The 20244-nt window shown below is 39.7% G+C and overlaps 1 protein-coding gene across 1 annotated transcript in view; it reads right to left on the bottom strand.

Moving 5' to 3' along the window:
- Positions 1-617: 617 nt before the first annotated feature.
- Positions 618-20244, bottom strand: part of WDR1 (WD repeat domain 1) — a 20028-nt gene continuing 401 nt past the window's right edge. The window contains exons 2-15 of the mRNA XM_014966694.1: positions 19929-20050; positions 15889-15979; positions 12842-12989; positions 11247-11427; positions 9401-9478; positions 8576-8656; positions 8224-8457; positions 7286-7373; positions 5787-5943; positions 5012-5099; positions 3906-4016; positions 3064-3237; positions 1784-1928; positions 618-1487 (exon numbers count right to left, since the gene is read on the bottom strand). Of these exons, the coding sequence (XP_014822180.1) occupies positions 1378-1487; positions 1784-1928; positions 3064-3237; positions 3906-4016; positions 5012-5099; positions 5787-5943; positions 7286-7373; positions 8224-8457; positions 8576-8656; positions 9401-9478; positions 11247-11427; positions 12842-12989; positions 15889-15979; positions 19929-20050 (1808 nt within the window). The 3' untranslated portion in view covers positions 618-1377. The remainder of the gene's footprint in view (positions 1488-1783; positions 1929-3063; positions 3238-3905; positions 4017-5011; positions 5100-5786; positions 5944-7285; positions 7374-8223; positions 8458-8575; positions 8657-9400; positions 9479-11246; positions 11428-12841; positions 12990-15888; positions 15980-19928; positions 20051-20244) is intronic.

Here is a 20244-nt window from a genome sequence, read left to right as displayed (position 1 = left end):
TTTACAGCAATTGAGCAATGGTCCACAGTGTGAGAAGCAGCAAAAGCGTTTTATTTGCTGTATAATTAGTGTCATTAGAAATAGGATTGGTAAAAAAAAAACAACACACAAGTTCATTAGAAATAGGATTGGTAAAAAAAAAAAACCAACACACAAGTTCCACACAGAAAGGAAAGCTTAATAAAAACCAAAGAGCAGTGGAGGGGTGGTGGTGGTTGTTTCTCTTTCAGCAGAAAAAAAAAAAAAGTTTTTTTTCAAAAGTCTTCCAAAATTCTGGACAGCAACAATTTCTTTTGGCCACTAGAGATGGTAACAAATCTTCCTACTGCTTTGCATCAGTGCCCTCCTGCACCCTGGCTGGGCTGCTGGCTGCAAATCACTTACGTGTGCTGCAGAGTGTGAGAAGGGAACTAAACACAAGATCATGATCTGTTTGCATTAGGTAACAGCTTCCATGCAACCGTTCTGCACATGCAAATGCATAAAACTCAGCAAACACTGTCTTCTCAAAAATCACTTCAAGTCATTACAATACTCCACTTTAATTTCTGTATTTTTGAAAAGGTGGCAGAAGTACTGCATTATTTTTTTTTTTAACAATAACATGCTTCTCCTCCTTCAAACAGAAAATATCTTTAATCTTTTAAACAGAATGATTTTTTTTTCTGACATTGAAATGACCAGACATTCTTAATCCATGAAAGTAACAAATGTGTTTTTCTGAAGCAAGAAGTTGCCACAACGATTATCTGTAAACATTATACCCACAACAGTAAGTACATCAAAACCCCACACTTCCACCTGAAAATAAACCACAAAGCTTTGACATGAAATACATAAAAAGTTTATTATGTATGTACCCCATTTTGTTATCTGGAGGAGAAAGTCTGAGGCAACAGTTTGGTGCAGTACAGAGAAGCAAAGCAATATACAGTAGCTGCACACAGCTCGATTGGTTTCAGATCACAACTAAATACTCTTACTACGACCGTTAGTACAGAAATGTTCTGTAATTAGAAAAAATGAGAAGTATTACTCTCATGCTGTACAGTCCCATGTTTCTTGGTTAGAAAAGAACAACTGATTGAGTCTGAATCTTTCACACCTGAATCTTTCACACCAACTTGCTCAGCTGTTGCCTCTGGAATGTTCAGCACAAAGGGTTAAGCTCCAGACATAATTTAAGTGCTTTTCATGTGCAAACTGTTACTGGCTAAAGCTTTCAAAGTACATTTAATTACAGATATGAACACCCTGTAAAGGTATGAGGACATGATAGCAGACCCAGAGGCCAATACAGATTCTTTAAGAGAAATGCTATGTTCCACTGCAGTAGTTCTAGTCCCTGATTAGGTCCTTCCAAAGAGAGGGCTTATTTCAGTTGTAGGAGATAGACCACTCTTTGACAGAAGCATCATGGGATGTCGTTACCAGAGTATGTTCATCCAACCACGCCAAGCCACTTACGTGGTGTAGCCTGTGAGCATCTGTAGGGCAGTGAGAAACAACAGAAAGGAGTTAGGAAGGCCAGGCTGACAAAATAGCTTCACCACAGGTTCCAAGTGTGCTTTGCAGCTGCATTAGATACTAGTAGTGCACTTTAAAAGTAACATAACAGAAGAATTTTGGCTGTTGGAGCTACAGAGAGATTAACATAAAGGCAAAAGTTGTTTGGGAACGTTCAAAGCCTGTTTATCATTAGCTCTAGGAAATAGGTACTGCTGCATTGGGTTTCAAGAACTACTAGTAACTCTTAAAAAGTAAGGTTTTGAAGGAAACACACCTGGTATCTTGACTCTGGTCTCCGGATCACTTACGTTCCAGACGTACACCATCATGTCCATGCCTCCAGAAGCAAAGTGTTCGTTGTCTGGTGACCAGGCAATACAAACAATTTTTGCGTGGTGTCCATAAAAGACATTATGTTCCTATTTGAAAGTCAGAGATACAGCGTTATTTCATTACTTTAAGACAGTTCATCAAATCACTGGCATTTAATGTGTAGCATCACAATAAAGTACTGCAAAACTCCAGACAATGTACATCTCAGGTGCAGATGGATGAAGATGGATGTCCTAAACCAAGCAGTAGCTTCATTTTATGCTATTTATTTAAACGCTTATCAGGCCAACAAAATCCAACCCTTCTATAAAAATTCTAAGAGTTTTTCTATGAAAGCTGGATCTGTAAAGTGCTTGTGCATCAAGTAACTTCTTGCTTAGAGGCTTTTAAAATAACCCCACAGATGTTTCTAAAAGCAAAATTAATTCCATTTTTCTTAGAAAATGGAATGTTTTTGTGGAATGCCATCCTGTATTTTTTACTTCAGTGTGGTTTCAGTCAAAGCTTAATGACTTTGCAGCCTGATACACGTATCGACTCAGCTGAAAAGTGGAAATTGCCCACTTTCTGGTTCTTGCTGAAAAGACATCAGAGATTGAAGGATAAAGCAAGATTCCCTGCACTAATGTATCCCTTTCATTGCTTAGCTCTTACCGTGGAACTGTTATGCCACAGCCAGCAGAATTTTATTGCCAAGTCTGCTTTATCTACTTCATTAAATTTTATTGTACAGCATGATTCTTATCAAAATGAGCCTGCATTCTTGTGCGTTTTACAGAAAAGCAACAAGTTCTGTAACACTTATGCATATATTTTTTTTCACTTTTTGCTCCTTTAAAAAAACCAACACACCAGTGATTCAGCTGACCCGATAAGGAACCTGCATACTTTGCAATCTTTTGCATTTAACTCTTGCTAGCCTGTGAAAATCCAACCCCTCCCCCATTTAACTACATGCTTGTCACTAGATGGGTTTGCCAACCTGTGCTGTACATTTCCTCACCTATCCTCATGATCTGGAGGCTTCACATAAGCTGCTGTGAAAAGCAATACTAACTCAAAATACCAGGTAAACAGTCAGTCACAGAAACACCAAATATACATCAATGATGTAACAGTTAGGTCTCTCACCAGCTACATTATATTTCACCACTATTTAGACATGAGATGCCCTTCAATTTGTTTTTAAACAAAGCAAACTCCTGCTACAACGTCTCTTACCGCGTAGCCATCGGTGACACTAAAGACAGTGACAACTTTGTTTGCATCACAGACTGCAAGAAAGGCACCATCGTGAGAATACGCCAGGTCAGTAACAGGACCTTTGGCTTCCAAAGACTTCTCATCGCTTTTCAAAGAGGTTCCTTGGATTGAATACAAACGGACATTCCCATCCTGCAAATTAACAGTGAAGAAGGGGGGGGGAAGGTACAAAAATCACTTTACAATATGAAGAGGAAGGCTTACTGAGTTTCTGGAACTTTTTGCATCAGTTTTATCTGGTAGTGCTTACATTAAGAAATAAAGAACCTGTCAATTATGCTGGCTACAACCCAACAAGTCTAGAATACAGACCCGATTTCTAGGATTTGCCTGCTTTAAGCATACACTGGGTAAAACCAATCTATTTAGAAACAGCAAATACAAGATGGAAAAAAAAATAAAATGAAACAAGACAGTTGCTTATGATAGTGGGAGTAGTGCTTACATTAAGAAATAAAGAACCTGTCAATTATGCTGGCTACAACCCAACAAGTCTAGAATACAGACCCGATTTCTAGGATTTGCCTGCTTTAAGCATACACTGGGTAAAACCAATCTATTTAGAAACAGCAAATACAAGATGGAAAAAAAAAATAAAATGAAACAAGACAGTTGCTTACGATGGTGGGAGAACCCAGGGAATGAAATACCAGCTACACACAGATCACTCGTTATCTTACTGCTGCTGGTACAAGCTGCTGCCTACCTACTCCTCAACACCACACACCCACTAGCATTAAAAGCTTCTGTCACTAGTCCCAATGTTCAAAGCAGTGCAGTGTCAGGAAGTGCCACCTTACCGCTCCTCCCACCGCTGCTGTACCTCCTCCAGGGTGAATGGCTACAGCTTCTGGCTCGTAGCCAAGGTCGTCGATTGCAAAACATTTTTTCTTATCTTTCATCAAGACAATCTGTCAAGAGAAAACCAGAAACTAAGACCCTAATGCAAAACTATGACTAAGCCACATTGCTAAAGTCATGAACACAAATCCACTCTGATTGCTCAGAAGTTTACTATATTCTGATCTTAAAGGAATAGTTTCTTCTTTAAAAAAAAAAAATAAAGACAAAAAAATGCTGATGTGCAGTGACTAGTACTTATGTGCTCTAAATTAGGCAGTGCAGGGCATGCTCTGGTGCCTTCGGCTTCACCTCATTTGGTTTAAGCATGAAAGAAACATGGACAAAAGACTATTTTTAGCGATGCTGTTCACTGTTAAAGACCAAATTAGCAACAAGTTAATACTGCAGTATTAACTTGCAAGGGTTATTTCCTATCCAGTTCTATTACTATGGACAACTGGAATTATAACTCACATGGGAAATATGTTTGGACACCAGTATTGAAAATCCAAAGCATAAAATCAGCATCCATATAGAAGGCATGAATCATTAGAAGTTAAGCATGCTTTGATACAAGATAGACCTGCTACAATCTCTCTGGTTTTGCATGATGTGGCTACTACTGGCAAGCAAGCTAGAGCTACCCATGCTGCACAACACCATCAGTTAATTGATTAGTTGCAAAAAACCAAAATATTTAAAAAAAATGCAGAAGACAGACATCCTTTCCCCAAAACCTCATCACTGAACAGATCTGGCAAGAGCATGACTCAGACTGGTGCAGCCTTCCAGCACAAAGCTGTACTGATAACAAGTTCAGATGCAGCCACAGGAGAGACCATGTGAAATTAAATCTATATGTAAGACTCAAATTGGTACAGGATGCAAAGGGACAAGCCTATCAATATCCTGCTTAATTATGCTCTGCATAGCTCTCATTAGGAAATTTCGCAGATGCACAAGGTGATCCTGCACTAAGTAGGTTTGTCAGAAAACACCAAGTTACCATACATGGCATTATTAACAGAACAATTGTGTTGATAACCCAGAATTTAATACTTACTTGCCCAATGCACAGAACTACAGTATAACCACCAGGACCCACAGCTAAACATTTTGGTTGAACATCCATTTTCACAGCATCCTGGCCACTGGTGTATGACGTGCCAAGGTGGAGAAGGAGGAAGGACAAAGCAGGAAAAAAATTATTCCACACTTATTCAAATAATCACCCCCTAATGATCAAGAACATGCATAATTTATTTTTTTTTCTTTAAATAATCTGCAATGATCAAGAACATGCATAATTTATTTTTTTTCTTTAAATAATCTGCAGTTTCCTTCTGTTTAATGCTTAAAGCATTAGCACCTTCATTAGGTAGTACACCTTTGAAGTGAAAGTAAGTGTTACTACACTAGAGTTTAATCTTTTAAAACTAACTAGGTGATCTTAATAGATTCTTTTAAGTTTTTCTGCTTCAATTGTGAAACAGCTGTGTCCCACCCCTCCTAACCACATTTATCATCAATATTCTTAGGTATTTATGGGTCATAAAGCAGACACTCTTCACACAGTCCCCTAACTAAGCCACCCAACACAAGGTAGATGTCTATGTAACCTGTGGAAGGGACAAGACAAACTGGTAAGTCTGGGATGCACTTCTTGTTGTCACAGAAAAATGCAAGGTTGGTACTGCAATCATTTCTACAGTTTCCATGGTAACTTAAAACCTGAGTAAATTGCAGCATAAAATCCTTTACCATGCAAATCAACAAAACTCTTGCTGCAATATCATTAGGGCTATAATACTACAATAAAAGGCAACATTTTAACTGACCTGTAGTCCCTCTTGCTGAGGTTGGTATAGCGCACAGTGTCATCCATACTGCAGGTGACCAGCTGATCCATTTCATCTACTGCCATTCTAGAAACCTGGTTTGTATGGCCTTTCCCAGAAAAGCCATCATTCTCTCCAGTTTCAGAATCCCAATAATGTGCATAATAGAATTAAGGAACATTTGAAGATACTGGTGCAGTCAGATACAGCATCATAAAAAGTTACACAACTGACAGAATAGGTTAGAAGAGACCCCTTGAGACTGTTTATTCCAACCCGCTGCTCAAATCAGTGTCAGCTGCAACAGGCTGCCCATTCTGTGGGGTTCTGAGTATCTCCAGGGATGGAGACTCTACAAGCTCCCTCTGGTGTTCTGTAATTAGCTAAATGACCTACCAAAAACAGTGGCAGATACTGGAACAATTAGCATTAGGGCTGAGATTAGGAAATAACTTTTTAAAGAATTATCAGTAGAAGTCCTGCAACATTGGCTTTCCCTGATGTTATATGTTAACATCAGTTTGAACTGTTAATACTACACTACATATTTGTAAAGAAACAAGTTCTATATTTTTAAGTTTATGCCAATGTGACACATCAGTTTGAACTGTTAATACTACACTACAGGTTTGTTAAGAAACAAGTTCTATATTTGGAAGTTTATGCCAATGTGACACGTTAACATCAGTTTGAACTGTTAATACTACACTACATATTTGTAAAGAAACAAGTTCTATATTTTTAAGTTTATGCCAATGTGACACCTCTTAATGCATCACAGCAAGCAGGATGAAGGAGTGATTTATAAGCTTCAGAACACTGAAGAAGAGCCAACAGCCTTGTAGCTGAACACATCCCAACCTCACCCTTTAAAATGCCCTTCGGGAACCAGGCTGCATTCCCAGTGTTTTGCTCCAGAAACCAAGAGGACTAAAATAGAGTCTCAGGAGAAGTGTAAGTTCTCTCCAGTAGTGACAAAGTCTGATGACATTTGCGATACCAAATAAAGAACACAATCAATGTGTCACAGAACTTCCAAAACCACCTTCATACACTTTAAAAAACACAATTGTAAAGAGAAATGCATATTAATGGGTCAGAGATAGGTGACTAAGAGTTTATCTTATTTGTCCTCAACACCTGAAAAACAAGATTCACAACTTTCAACCCATGCTAAGATCTATTTAACTACTACATGTAACAGCAGGAGACAGCAATACATATTTTGCATGTATGACAATACATAGAAAGCTGTAGAAGACCAACAATCTATCTACCACAAAGAAGCAACAACTGGAAACTAAAAACTGGCTTATATTTAGCAGGCAACCAGTAAAAAAGGGCAAGTTAGGGAAAAGCAAAATAAACTTCTTCAGACATAAAATATTCACTTGTGTCCAATAAACCTAAGTTTTTGTCTTTGCCAAAGCTCCCCCCCCACCCTCAATGAGCACTCTCAGACTATAATGCCACAACAAATATTGTAATTCAAAGGATATTAATATGACCATCATTACTTCCAGAGTAAATATAGGACTTTCCACCGTTTTTGTGCACTGTAAGACACTGAATTGATTTACTATGACCCTGTGAATGGGATACAAATAATAATTATTGATGGGCAATTTTTCATCTTGACACATACATAAATCAAACTTATTTGAGAATAATTATAGGTTATTCAGAAAATAACATCCCATTTTATTCACAAGCATTAAAAGTCACCCAGAATACAAATCATTAATAAATGGTACAGTCATCTAACTGTTGCAGCATTGCTATGCCCATGTATTACTCCTTGAAGAAAAGGAATAGGCACCATGAATATCCTTATTAGCCTGCTGGGCCAAAATACTTTCATGGTCTTTTCATCAACCAAGTTTGCTTTTCGGGCACTTTATGATTCAGGGAAGAGGACTAAATATGGTCATGTACCCACACCAACTGCCAGAATTACAGCAGCAATAGCAAGAATCTGGGACGTCTGTTTCCAGTTCATGTAAAAATATAAGTTCCCATGAGAGTGCTGTGTCAGCGAACCCTTTAATTCCTCAAATTAAAGCCCAATTGCACAGTAACTCTAGTCACCTTGTTCACGATGCACTAGCTCTGGTAGAATGAAGCATCACTGGCAGTTTTCTACCTATGCTGTATGTCTTTTCTGATCTCAAGAATGCCAACAAGCTGCTATGAAAGGGAAGTTGATAACCTTAATTGAAACCAAAATCAGTCTGTGTATTTGCAGAGAGCACAGTATCACACATCTAACATTTTAACTTCTTGATTCATGGGACTTGCAAGAGTCAGTCACACATAGAGTTTTGTTCACTTAACATTGTCAGGCAAGCTTTCTCAGTAGTTACTACTCCATCTAGACAACTTCATTCACCAAGTCATTTATTGCTTAAACTAGAGCAGCAACGGAAGTTTAACCTACCTTTATGACACGTAAAGGCTTATTTGGATTGTTCTTGTCCAAATAATTGATATAACCAGACAGGGAGATAGTCAGTAAATGGTCTTTCTGCCACAAGCAACCCAGCTGCTGATCCAACACGTTTGATCCCATATTAAAAGTACTGACAATAGAATTAGCACCAACATCCCAGATTTTAGCGGTTTTATCTCCAGAAGCAGAAAGCAACTGACTACTGTCAGGGCTCCAACTGATCTGTAAAAACAAATGTCACCATACGATATTAAATGTATTTATTATTGTGAAATTTCACAGGTCATGAACTTGGTAATGAAATGCTACAGACCATTTGCACAAATGAAGTGATACTTACAGCATAAATACCTCCATCATGAGCTTTGCCTCCACCAAGAGCACACACTTTCTCTCCAGTCTTCCCATCGTAGACAAAAATCTTAAGAGAGCACACAGACATATAACTTAAGGGGAAAAGCAGTAACAGAAAAAAACCCAAGACCTGAAACACTAGCACTGCACGGATCATTCTTTTGTTACGTGCCATGCTTGCAGGTTTATCAAACACTAGGTTTTTGAAGAAGAGGCACGACTATTCTTGCATTTAACATTTAAGATTAAACAAATGAGATTACAGTTGTACATAATCACAGTAACCCACTCTGTACATTGGATCCTGACATTTGAAATTCTGGAAGATGCTACATTTTGGAGTCCTGCTGTGATGGCAGCTGCTCAGCACTGCAGTCAAGGGAACCTGCCTTCTTAGAAGGAGGAGCTACCTCTGGTAACAGTGTCATTGTCAAACCTGCCCTTATCAGCAGGGAGTCAACATGGAGCTGGGTTACTATCTAAGAGTTCAGTATTTCAGCCAGACTTCTCAGGATCATAACAAGGACATACATACTCCAAAAGTCTAATACGTTCCTGCAAATGTAACCTGTAATTGAAGTAATAGGCTAGGGAGGTGGAACGGGGAAAAAAGCTGAGTGAGAATAGTCTGGTTGAAATCAACTGTTACAGCTTTATAGAAGGATACTTAAAAGTTTAAGCAAATCATTTCTTGGCATGAAAAAAGCAGCAACATGGATTTTACAATACTAACCCATTTCCCAAAATGCACACACACACAAAAATCTTCTCATGCTAAAATCACTACAAAAAGAGCTCCTTGTTTTTTTACCTGGCCATCTGCGCTAGCTGTAGCAATTCTGTTCCCATCAGGAGAAAACCTCACACAGTTCACAAACCGTGTATGGTCCTGTAGGAAAAAGGGAAAAATCAGGACAGAAAGTAAGAACAGACCTTTTTACACAGAAGAGAATCCAGCAACAAAGAAGTTCTCTTACACGTGAGCCATAGTTTAGCTGTGCAGGAGACGCCTGCTGTAGAGAATTGCTAGGGAGCAAGTCTAGCCTCTATCTGAAGGGGATCAAGAACAGTCCAGGGAAGAAACTGTGGCCATCAATAAGGCAAACAACTTAGCACAACACCAGGTGAATGAGTAACTCCAGTTTCAGGGATAGGTAGGAGAAACCCTTCAGCTGCAGCCTAGATGCAAGCAGGGGATTCTTCCCCTCCCATCGCTAAACTCTTCTGCAACCTTCTCCAGATTTTGATTCTTGCTTCATTGCATAAGTTTTATACACAGAAGGAGAATAAAGTACTCATATTGCAAAAAGCAGAGTCATGAAGAATAAATTATTATTTTACTGGAATCCCATTTCTGGGAGACCGCATTAGTGGTACCTCTGTGAAGTAACCAGGCAAGACTGATGTATGTTCCCCAAATAGACTATTTACAAGTAGGAGACTATTCAAACCATGCCAACTAGAAAACACGGGTTAAATAGGGAAGCACCACAATGAGGCCAAAGCTCCCATGCAAAGAGATTTGGGAGACTATTTTTAGTATTATGAAAGGCAGGTTCTAACCTACTTTCTTTAACTATAGGTTGTTTTTTTTCCTGATGATACTTCAAGGTTTAATCTAAACCATCTAACAGCTTGTATCAGAATCCCATATATCAACTCAAATATCACTTTAAAAGGAAGACTGCATCATACACCAGTCTAAGCAGCTCTGGTAAGCAATTCAGACTTCAGAGTTCCAAAAGAACCAGCTTAACAAAATGCAAGTATCAACTTAAGTTCAGAAATATATTAGGCAACTACATCATTTCATTGGATTGCAGAGCTCAAAACAATTCCTTTTCTAGAACTGATACGGAGTCCCTACTGAAGTCAGTGTATGAAGACTACTCAAAGCACACACTTAAGAAAATAAAAAGGCATGATACTGTGTTTTTAAAAATAAAGAACTAAACACTTTCTACTGAACTAACACCTGGTATCTCTGCAATAGTGTTTTTTTTTTTTTTGAGGCAACAGACATGTCTTCTGCCATCAGAAACAGTTGCAGAAGCTTTCGGCTTGCTTTATTTTCTTTGATCTCAAGTAACAATGTTTTAAATGTGATAGTTCCAGGTTTTGCTTCATTTACATTTAACTAGTAGCATAAAAAAAAAAGTGAAAAGGAATGTAGCTGTTGTAGAAATCAGTTATGTTTTCAAACATCTACACTCACCCTTTCTAAGCTGCTCTGGGATTTCAGATTTGAGCACTGTTAAGCAGATTGGAAAATTCCATTCACACCACCACTTATCTTGAATCAAGCACCTTGGAGAATATTAAGTTCTGTGCATGTCTGCACTGGGAAGCAGAGCTCAGAAAGCACCAGTAAGGCCAATAAAACACTCTACTTATAAGAGGAATAGGATAAAAAGCCAAAAAAAAATTGGAAAAAAGCTTCAGGTTTTCTTCTTAACCAACCACTTATTTGAGACAAACCCTCAGTTATTCTCATGTACAAGTTTAAGAAAGCCACTTGACACCAACTGTGCCTCAAATGGGGAGCTAAAAACTTCTGTTATAACAGCTAGTTGTAACAAGAACTGCAAGCTTGCTAGAAAGCTTTTAGTCATCTTGCTGCACAGTTTAACAGAGCCACATCTAAACTGAAAACTCACACTTATTGTAAACTTGAACTTGAATGGCGGTCCCTCGAAGAAAGCAGCACAGTTGTCGTCGCTGCCAGTTGCCAGACGATATGGTCTCGTTTGTTTAATGTCCACACTATTGATCACTTTGTTGTGCCCAGTAATCTCGCCAACAGAAGAACCACTATCCCACAGGAACACTGCTCCAAACCTAGTTAGAAAAGCACACAGCAACGACAATGCATAAAAGTTACACGTAGATTAACTCTTTGACAATCTGCAAGCGCAGATTTGAGTGCACTCAAAGAAAAGAAATTAGGTCATCTCGTTAATCTCATGCAAGCGCATCATAGTACCCTGAAGGCTATTTGAGATCTTGCTGGAGAGACAATCTAATCTTCCAGAGGAGATATTTGCTGAAGGGGACAGACAACCAGGTTTTACATACAAAGCTTCTAAAACGCAGAGATTCAAAAGATAGACTTCATTGTGTCTGTTGGTTAATAAAAACAAGCAGTAAATTATCCTGTCTGCCCAGTCACTACACAGAAAGCAGAAAGCTAGGGTAACAATGACACTGGATCATTTATCTGATTGTTTAGCCTAGATTGGGTACCACAGCTTTTACAACTTATTATTCAAAGGTTTAAAGAAGAGTTGTAGCAGCACTTTTGTCAATTCTTACTTTAAATCCCCTTAAAAAAAAGTCAGTATAATCAATACAGTGGTATTAACCTGCCAGAGTATTGCTATTAAAAAGCAATTCTACAGAATCACTTCAGCAAAATTCTATACTGAAAGTGTATCCACCTAACAGGAAACCAGCAGTGTTTGAAGTAAGAGAACAAATTTACACAGTAACTACCCATGGGCAGGTGGGGGTGGAGGGAGTGAGGAAAGACAAAGAATCTCCCTCAAGTATCAGGACACAGTACATGAATGCCATTAGAAAATAGTGCAGGGAATAGGATGACACTACGTTTTTCAGATCTTTAGGCTCTAGACTCTGCCTTAAAGATCTGTCAGTCTTCAAACATCAAAGAAAGGACACAAACCTGACTGTAATAGGCAGCTCATTTAGTCAGATAAGGACAACCGGTTGTTATTTTTTTAATTACCATAATAAGGCCCAAAAATGTGGGTGTGCTGCTGAGGGAGAAAATTCAGATACAATTTTCTTTATTTTTTTTACTCTTATTCAATCATGTCCTCTTGATTTGGGAGGGGTGATAGAAGAGGGAGAATAGTCTTGTGGCTCTCCCTTCCTACTCTATCAAAATTAGACACACAAAAAAATTCCACTAAAAGACGTACTGAGCAGCTATCACTGAATGTAATACCCATCTCTAAAACCCAAGCAAGACCTACACAATTTTTTAAACTGAGCAATTCTAACAGAATTGTATTTTCCAAGTAGTTTTACAGCTGTTAAATACTGCACGAAGTATTCTGCTGCAGAACAGCACAACTTTACGTCTAAAGAGAGAACAAGCCATGACTTTCTTCCCCTGAAGAATTAAAGGCTTTCTGCATAGAACCTGCTCTGTTAGAATACAGAAGTTTACAGGATATCTATGTATGTGTATATCTATATACACACACACGTACACAAAAGAACTACTCACTTTTCCCTTCCTTCTCCAACCACAGCAATTCTTTTGCTGTCTTCAGTCCAGGCAAGGTCCTTTATTTTTCCTGCAAACGGCTGATACTCATACTTCAGTAGGTGTTCCTTCTGTGTAGTATCCCAGATTCTCAGCTTTCCAGAGACATCTGCCATAATAAAATAGAATATCACTATTGTTGTTCCAGTATGACTCAGTCACATGACTCAGCAATCTGCCAGGATACAGATTTTCAGCTACACTGAACACTTGTACTAGGGACCTATTATCTTACCCTATTACAATTACTACAAATCACTTGATTTAGGAATGCTGAAGACTACATCCATTTCACCGAACTATGCTTCTAGCCAGATATTAAGGTTCAAGACATGCAGGAATAAATACAACACATGGAGACAACTTTTCCAAACAGAGACATGAAAAAATTGCACAGCAATAGGGTAGGAACTGTGTTATCAGCCACTTTGTGTTAAGTATCTGTATTGGACAAAATAAAAGAAAACCTAAACACTAGAATTGCACCAAATGCACTAAAACTCATACCTCAGCTTCTTTGTACCTTCAAAGCAAACCGATTCTGCTTACAAATACCTGGTATTTGTAAACATACAAAGAGATTTCTGCCCATAACTCACACACACTCACTGGCATACTTTTTCTGTACAGATTAACATACACACTTAGTGTTGGCTGTGGATACTTACATTGTCTGAAAAACTACAAGGGAATCCAACAGAATATTCAAAAATTGTAACGTTACAAGCAGCAGACACAGCACAGGTCATAACAATTTAAAACTTAATATAATGAAAGCTTCCTTGGTCACTGTTTCCCCTCAGCATTGCACAGCCCTAGAGCTTGCTCCCGTTCAGAGCAATTCCTGTGATGCAGCACTGTAACCAGAGGAATTGTTCTACACTCAAACAGGTTTACACATCTCCAATGAAACCCACACAGCAAATTCTGTACGTATTGGACCCTTCATAAAAGGCAGTGTTTTAGACTAAAATACTTGCTGACATATATACCTTTCACCTCAGCAGAACATTTCTGAGTTCTGTTCACCACTTACTGGTTCATCTTTACAGTGCAATTTAAACGTACAGCAGCCCTGTATCTTTGGGGCCTGATCATGGACTCACCTTCTCCACTTCTGCTAAAAGGACAGATGCAGAATCCTTCATTTTACAGAGATAATTTGTTATTGAGGCAGAATTTTATTGTGGACTTCAAAATCTAATTATTTGCTCCATCTATTAATAGGTAAGACTCATATAGCTTTTGTGGTATCTTCCATTACTACATCTGTTAAGACTGCAGCAAGAGAAATTCCCATAAAAGCCACAAAGCATATTGCCAAAGGTCTGCCTCATCAAGCACATGAAGTATTAATGCAGGTTGCATAGCTAATGCAGATTTATAGATAGAGAAAGGAATCTTACATGTTATACTTAGAAACAGCTTAAAGAGGCTGATGCTATCTTCAGACCCCATGCTCAGCAGTATCACAAAACTATTTATAAATGACATACAGAAGACACTTTTTAAGGGAAATACTGCAGCCTAAACTCATTTATTTGGAGATGTGACAGAAGACTTCTGAAAAAAGTCAAATGACCACTGCCCTAGGAGCAAGAAGCTTCCTTAAGCTAATAATTAATGAAAAACTCCTTTACAGATCAGGCTACGCAGATATTATTGTTCTTTTGCAGAAGACTGAAAAATCTACGAGGCTACAAGAACGCAAAATAGATGGTTATTCTGAGGGTTAAGTACAGCACAAACCTAGAGCACCAAGACTGTAGAATAAAGAATGCAAACTGGATTTTAAGAAGGTATTCGATTTGACATATGGTCCATGCACAAGACGGAGCCAAGAAAATCCTGGCTGTGGTTCCCTTCAGACTGATTGGGGGTGGAGGGAGAAAGGAGGGGGGGAAGCTATGCTTTCAGTGTTCTTAAAGGTTCTCCAGTACTCAAAAGACACATATTCTAATGCAGCTTTCTGATATGCAGGAAGCCAAGAAGGACTGAACATTTTAAAAATTATTGCTCCCTTTGAATTGCTGAGAGAGAAATTCCCATTCTATTAAGACCTGTGCATGAGTCCCCTTCTAAGTAGCTCAGACTCAGAATGTTTTATTTTCAGGTATATTAACTTAAGTATTTATGTATTTGGGCACATTACTTACATCTGAAGTGTTTCTAATTGACAATGACAAGCAGACTTAAAAAAATAATCCATGTATTAACCGCAAATATTTTGAAGAAATTGAAGTTATAATATTGTATTGATCAATATTCTTCAACTGTATACCAATCCTCCCCAAAAAAAAGACCAATTATTTGAAGCAAGCTTATATTAAAAGGGGTTTGTTTACTTCTTTTTAAGTCATCAAAACTGCAGCCATTTTCACTAACAATCCAGGAAATTCATGTTACCCGTTCTCAGACTATTGACTCACACAAATTACAGGGAAACTCAGAATCAGCCTCTTTGCCAGCTACCCTACCAAGGAAAGCTTTTTTAGTTCAGGTTACAAATGTAAGAAAAGTCATGCCAAGCCTTGCCAAGTTTGGTTAACAAAAAAGGAGAAGGGAACAGAAAGGAGTATACACTCTTCTACAATCTCTCCCCCACCCTCAAAGTATCCAAGTTTTTTTAACAAAGAGAAACAAATCTTGCATTTTAGAAATAGCTTTTCATTCTGTTGCATGTACACAAGTCTTCATTACACTGATATTTGCTCTCTTTAACGCTTCACACTACATATTTCAAGTTCATTTCCAGGTTCTTTTGAATTTAAATGATAGAATTTAAGGAGACGTCACTGAACTCACTGCTTGAGAAAGAGGTTGGAGGAACAACTACAGAAATCATTCCTCTCTCAGGCATGTATATGCAATTCCACTGAAGCATATCACATTCACTGTGTATATTCTGTACATGAACATGAAGCATTATTACTCCATTTTGCCAGTAACCTTTGCACCAAGCACTTTAACATCCCTGGCCACATACCCCATGCACACTGATACTTTACCTCCAGATGCTATGTAGAATCCACTGGGAGCGTACTTGGCAACCACAACCTGATGGGCATGCTCAGTGTAGATGTCAGCAATTGCAGGATTCTAGTTTAAAAGGGAAAAATAAAAAAAGTTACTAAGCAGTATTCCCTGGTTTTCAAAGGAATAAAATCAGACATTCAAAGATAAAACTCGGAATTTCTCCTCACGCTCCTTCTCTCACACCCTTCCTTCCAGCTTAAATTAAGCTATTGTCTAAAACTGAGAAGCACAGAACACTGCTGTCCAGTGCAACTAAAACAACACACTAATTTCTAACAGCTGACACAATTTAAGTACTTCCTCTAATAGCCAGGACTGCTGTGACCCTGGTCCAATACCTGCTGAAAAGCAGAAAAACACTCTCCAAAATAACGGGCCAAGCACTGGACTTGCTTTTATGTGGCAGGGCCAGTTACCAGTTACTCCAGTAGAATACTAAGCCTGAGCTGTGCTTTGCAGCACACATCCACAAGTTCTCCTATCGTTGTGTATGTAAATTAAGCATACTGTTAACCACACTGCACAGCTGTTAATCATCATCATGTGCTCAAGATCACTCAGTAACCAATGAGGCATGCAAGGTTCGCTCTCCCTTGCTGAGTGCAAACTGGTTAAAAAGCTAGTAGACAAGCACAGGAAAAGAAGTTTTCCCTAGTAAGGAGAGCTGCACTGGTATCCTGAAAGAAATTCACTGCCCCTCCATCAGAATTTTATCTCTTCAGACTTAAATGTGTTCAGATGCTTCAGGTTGGACAGTAAGACTGACTCAGTGTCTCAGCAGATCAGTGGTGTTACACTACTGAGGTGCCACACAAATCAAAAAGAAAAAGGATAACATCAAGGCAAAATCTGCTCTAAATTAAACTGTATAAAAAAAAAAAGCCATTCTGCACATCTTCCAAATACAGTGCACATGCACTACAACAGTAATACACTGCTGCTTAGAAAAAATTTTCTACCAGTTAACAGGTATCCTCCAGCTGCAGAAACTCGACTCACACAGTCAAAAAAGACAAAAGTCCATTTCAACTGCTATAATGAATACAGATTTATTCAGCCAAACCAGAAAACCACCTGATGTTATGGCATGACCCAGCCATCCAATCAGGAGAAGCTAAAGCACCTGCTCTGTGTTAGAAAGCAGCCAGCCTCCTGCTCGCAAGAGTTCTTGCTGCTGCAGCACTGCTACATCTCAGGAGACAGGATACAGCTTACTCATGCAAGAAGCAGCTCTTTTTCATTCCTGCTTTTACACACGGCTTCAGTGCGATGTGGCCCTACTTAAGTCACAACCCTCTGCATTTACAGCATCCACACGTCAGTCTCCATTTTGTGTCCAACTGGATTTTATCAAAGCACGACGAGACGATGTTTTCCCCGTGCTGTGGCGGCATCACCCACAAGTTCAGGGAGCCCAAAAACCCCTATGGCACACATAAGTAGCTGTTATTTTACAGCAAGAATCTTCCAAGAGTCCAGGAAGCTCAGATGATGAGAGACTGGACTTAACAGACTGACTTAAGAGGTTAAATGAAAGACAGATTCCCAAATTTAAGATATGGTAAACAGATTCAGGAAAACAGGTAGTAAGTTAGAGCTGTCAAATTAAATGCTGTTTGTTTGATAACATTACTTCTGCTTGTCACTTGTGTCACCAAAACCTAAAATAACCCACTTCTGAAGAGATATTTTAGGATAAGATTATGGCTGGGACAAATGCAGTACCTAACACTACATTCAACCAGAAGAGCAAGCTTCCGTGGCTTACTTCGAACACTGAAACCAGAGCCACACACGAAAGTGAGCAGTTTAAGTTCCAACCTTCAAAGTAGGCTTAGACCCATGAAGACGATAAAATATTAACAAGGTATGAAACCTTACAAATATCACTAGCACTTCTCACAGTGCTCTTCCAGCACTGCTCCAGGACTCCTCCTAGTTAAAGAAAGTCTCCAGCTCAAGCTTGAAACCAAGCATTATCCCTGAACACTATATTTATCACCACTATTAGCTAATACTAGATGGCTTCAGACGAAAAGAGAAAGGTGATCACTGCGTTTTGATGACCTGTTTGTTCTAACCCAGAGCACAACACTGGAGAACTAACTGTTCATGAAGGATTACACACTGACCTCCTAGTGTTTCATGCGGTTGCTGCAAGCTGTTACACAGGCTTCCATATTTTTCAGAGAAGGCACGGCCCTCGCCAAAGAGCGGACACACTCCCATGTTGGGTTATGAGCAAACCACAACATCCTCCAACACCAAGGCCATAGCATGGGCTTTGGTCAGTTTGTGTGTTACTGCTATGACAGACTCTGTCGCTGTCTGCAGAGCGTCACCTGTCAATTATTAACAGTGGCAGGCTCCTTGCCTGTTAGGTAAGTTTACATATGGGCATGAATTACACCCCATAAACTGAAGGATTTATGGCTTCCATTCTCCGTTTCCCTTGAGAGTTTAACCAGTCTAAATTTGAATTCCCACAGTCTCACCTCGCCTGTGCTCAGCCCTTGCCACGCGCTCTACATTCAGGCTCACACTGGGACTTAACATTAGCACTGGGCAAATCCTCAGTGGGCTGATTCAGGAAGGTAAAAGCAAACGGCTTTCTTCCAATTTAACCCCCAAACCAGCATCAGATGAGCACTAATGACAGTGCAAGGGAGGAGGTCACAACCCATAACTTGGGCAGAAACTGTAATGTAAGCAGAGTGGCTTTTCTCTCTTTTCTCATCACACTGTGTGCCATTACAGCATTTAATTGGGGCTTCTGGTTTCAGAAAATTGAACTTTTCTTGATACCAAAAGTTAAACACCATTGCAACACCACTCTACTGAGACACTGAAACCAGACTGTAAGCTCATTTTTGTTTTTAAATGGATGGATGTAAACTGATATCAGCAAGAAATTTGCAGAGAATTAAGATATTAGTAGCTTTTCTGTATTACGGCATGACAAAGTGGGGGCGGTGACATAAATCAGGTAAACAGCTCATAAAAATCCAGTTTACAAAGGGCATTTACAGAAGCAGCCATAAACAAATCCATTGTTGTGGAGACCTAAAAATTCCAGAGAGGTATGACCTGCCCCCCTCCCCGCTGCAGGCCAAATCTGCACTAAGAAAATAAATCTAGGGGAGAATTTGGTTGGGTTTTTTTTTTTTTTTAAAGAACAAGCATTTACTTTGAAGAAAAGTATTTTTTTTGAAAACCAGTAGCAAAACAGTAGCCTAGCCACACCATGCTTCCTCCATACTTCTCATCATCATCAGGGATGCCATCTTTGAAAAAAATCATTTAAATAACACGCTTAAGATTTCTCTAGTTACCATCACAGAAAAAAAACCAAAAGCCTCAAAAAATAACAACCCAAACCTCTGCACCACTGAGAACATTAACTGGGGCATTCTACTATTTAATTTAAACGATGAGAAAAGTTCCCCGTGACCAGGGCTGGGAACTCAGCTGCCAGGGAGCCAAGCAACTGACAACTGTTTTGATTCCTGGAGTGCGGGAGGGGGAGAAGAAGGTGGTACAGACCTTTAAATATAGGTGTTTGCCTATATAGGCTTTAAATATAGGTGTTTGCAAGTATTTGCATGCTTCCCTTACAAGCTAAGGGCCCAGTACGGAAAATAGGGAAGTTCATTTATTAGGCAAACACACCACTCAACTTCACAGCAGCGATACTTAGGAGGATAAACAGGGCCAACCAGAATATACCAGTTTCTGGCCTCTAAATCCTCCATGGGGAGAGGGAGGGAGGGAAAACTGCCCGATTTCCCCGAGATTTTTCCACAGGGTGGTTTGTTGGGGTTTTTTTTAGGGTGGCTGCCCAGGGTTTTGATGCCCGAGTCCTGCACACGGGCTTATCCCCCCGCATCTAATGGCAGATCCGTGACCCCGATGGCCACCACCGGGTCTGAATGGAGCCCGGGGGGGCCGGCAGGGCAACCGGGCGACAGCGTTGGGCTACCGAGCGACACCGAAGTAAAGGCGGGTACGTTACATCAATGTTCCTGATGACGACGCACTTCCCGTTGGTGTAAAGAAAATTGTTGCCCTTCGGGTCGCCTCCGATAATTTTGGAAACGCCCCGTTCGACCTGCGGGAGGCTGGCGAACACTTTTTCTAGGGGGGGGGGGAAAAAAAGAGAGAGAAGAAAAAAAATATTAAAAATAAAAAAAAAGACGTTTTGTTTTTCCCCGTTACAGGCGCGGTCACTTGTTGCTGTCAGCGGGATGGGAGGAACCGCCGGCTCCGCGCCGGGTGGCCCAGGGCCGGCCGCCCGCCCGGTTTCCCCCCGCCGCCCGGTTTCCCCCCAT

Source organism: Calidris pugnax, unplaced genomic scaffold, assembly GCF_001431845.1.
Source record: "Calidris pugnax isolate Ruff unplaced genomic scaffold, ASM143184v1 scaffold14, whole genome shotgun sequence".
In the NCBI taxonomy this organism is placed as follows: Eukaryota; Metazoa; Chordata; class Aves; order Charadriiformes; family Scolopacidae; genus Calidris; species Calidris pugnax.
The sequence above is the reverse complement of the archived record's forward strand: the minus strand, read 5'-3'. Positions and strand labels throughout refer to the sequence as shown.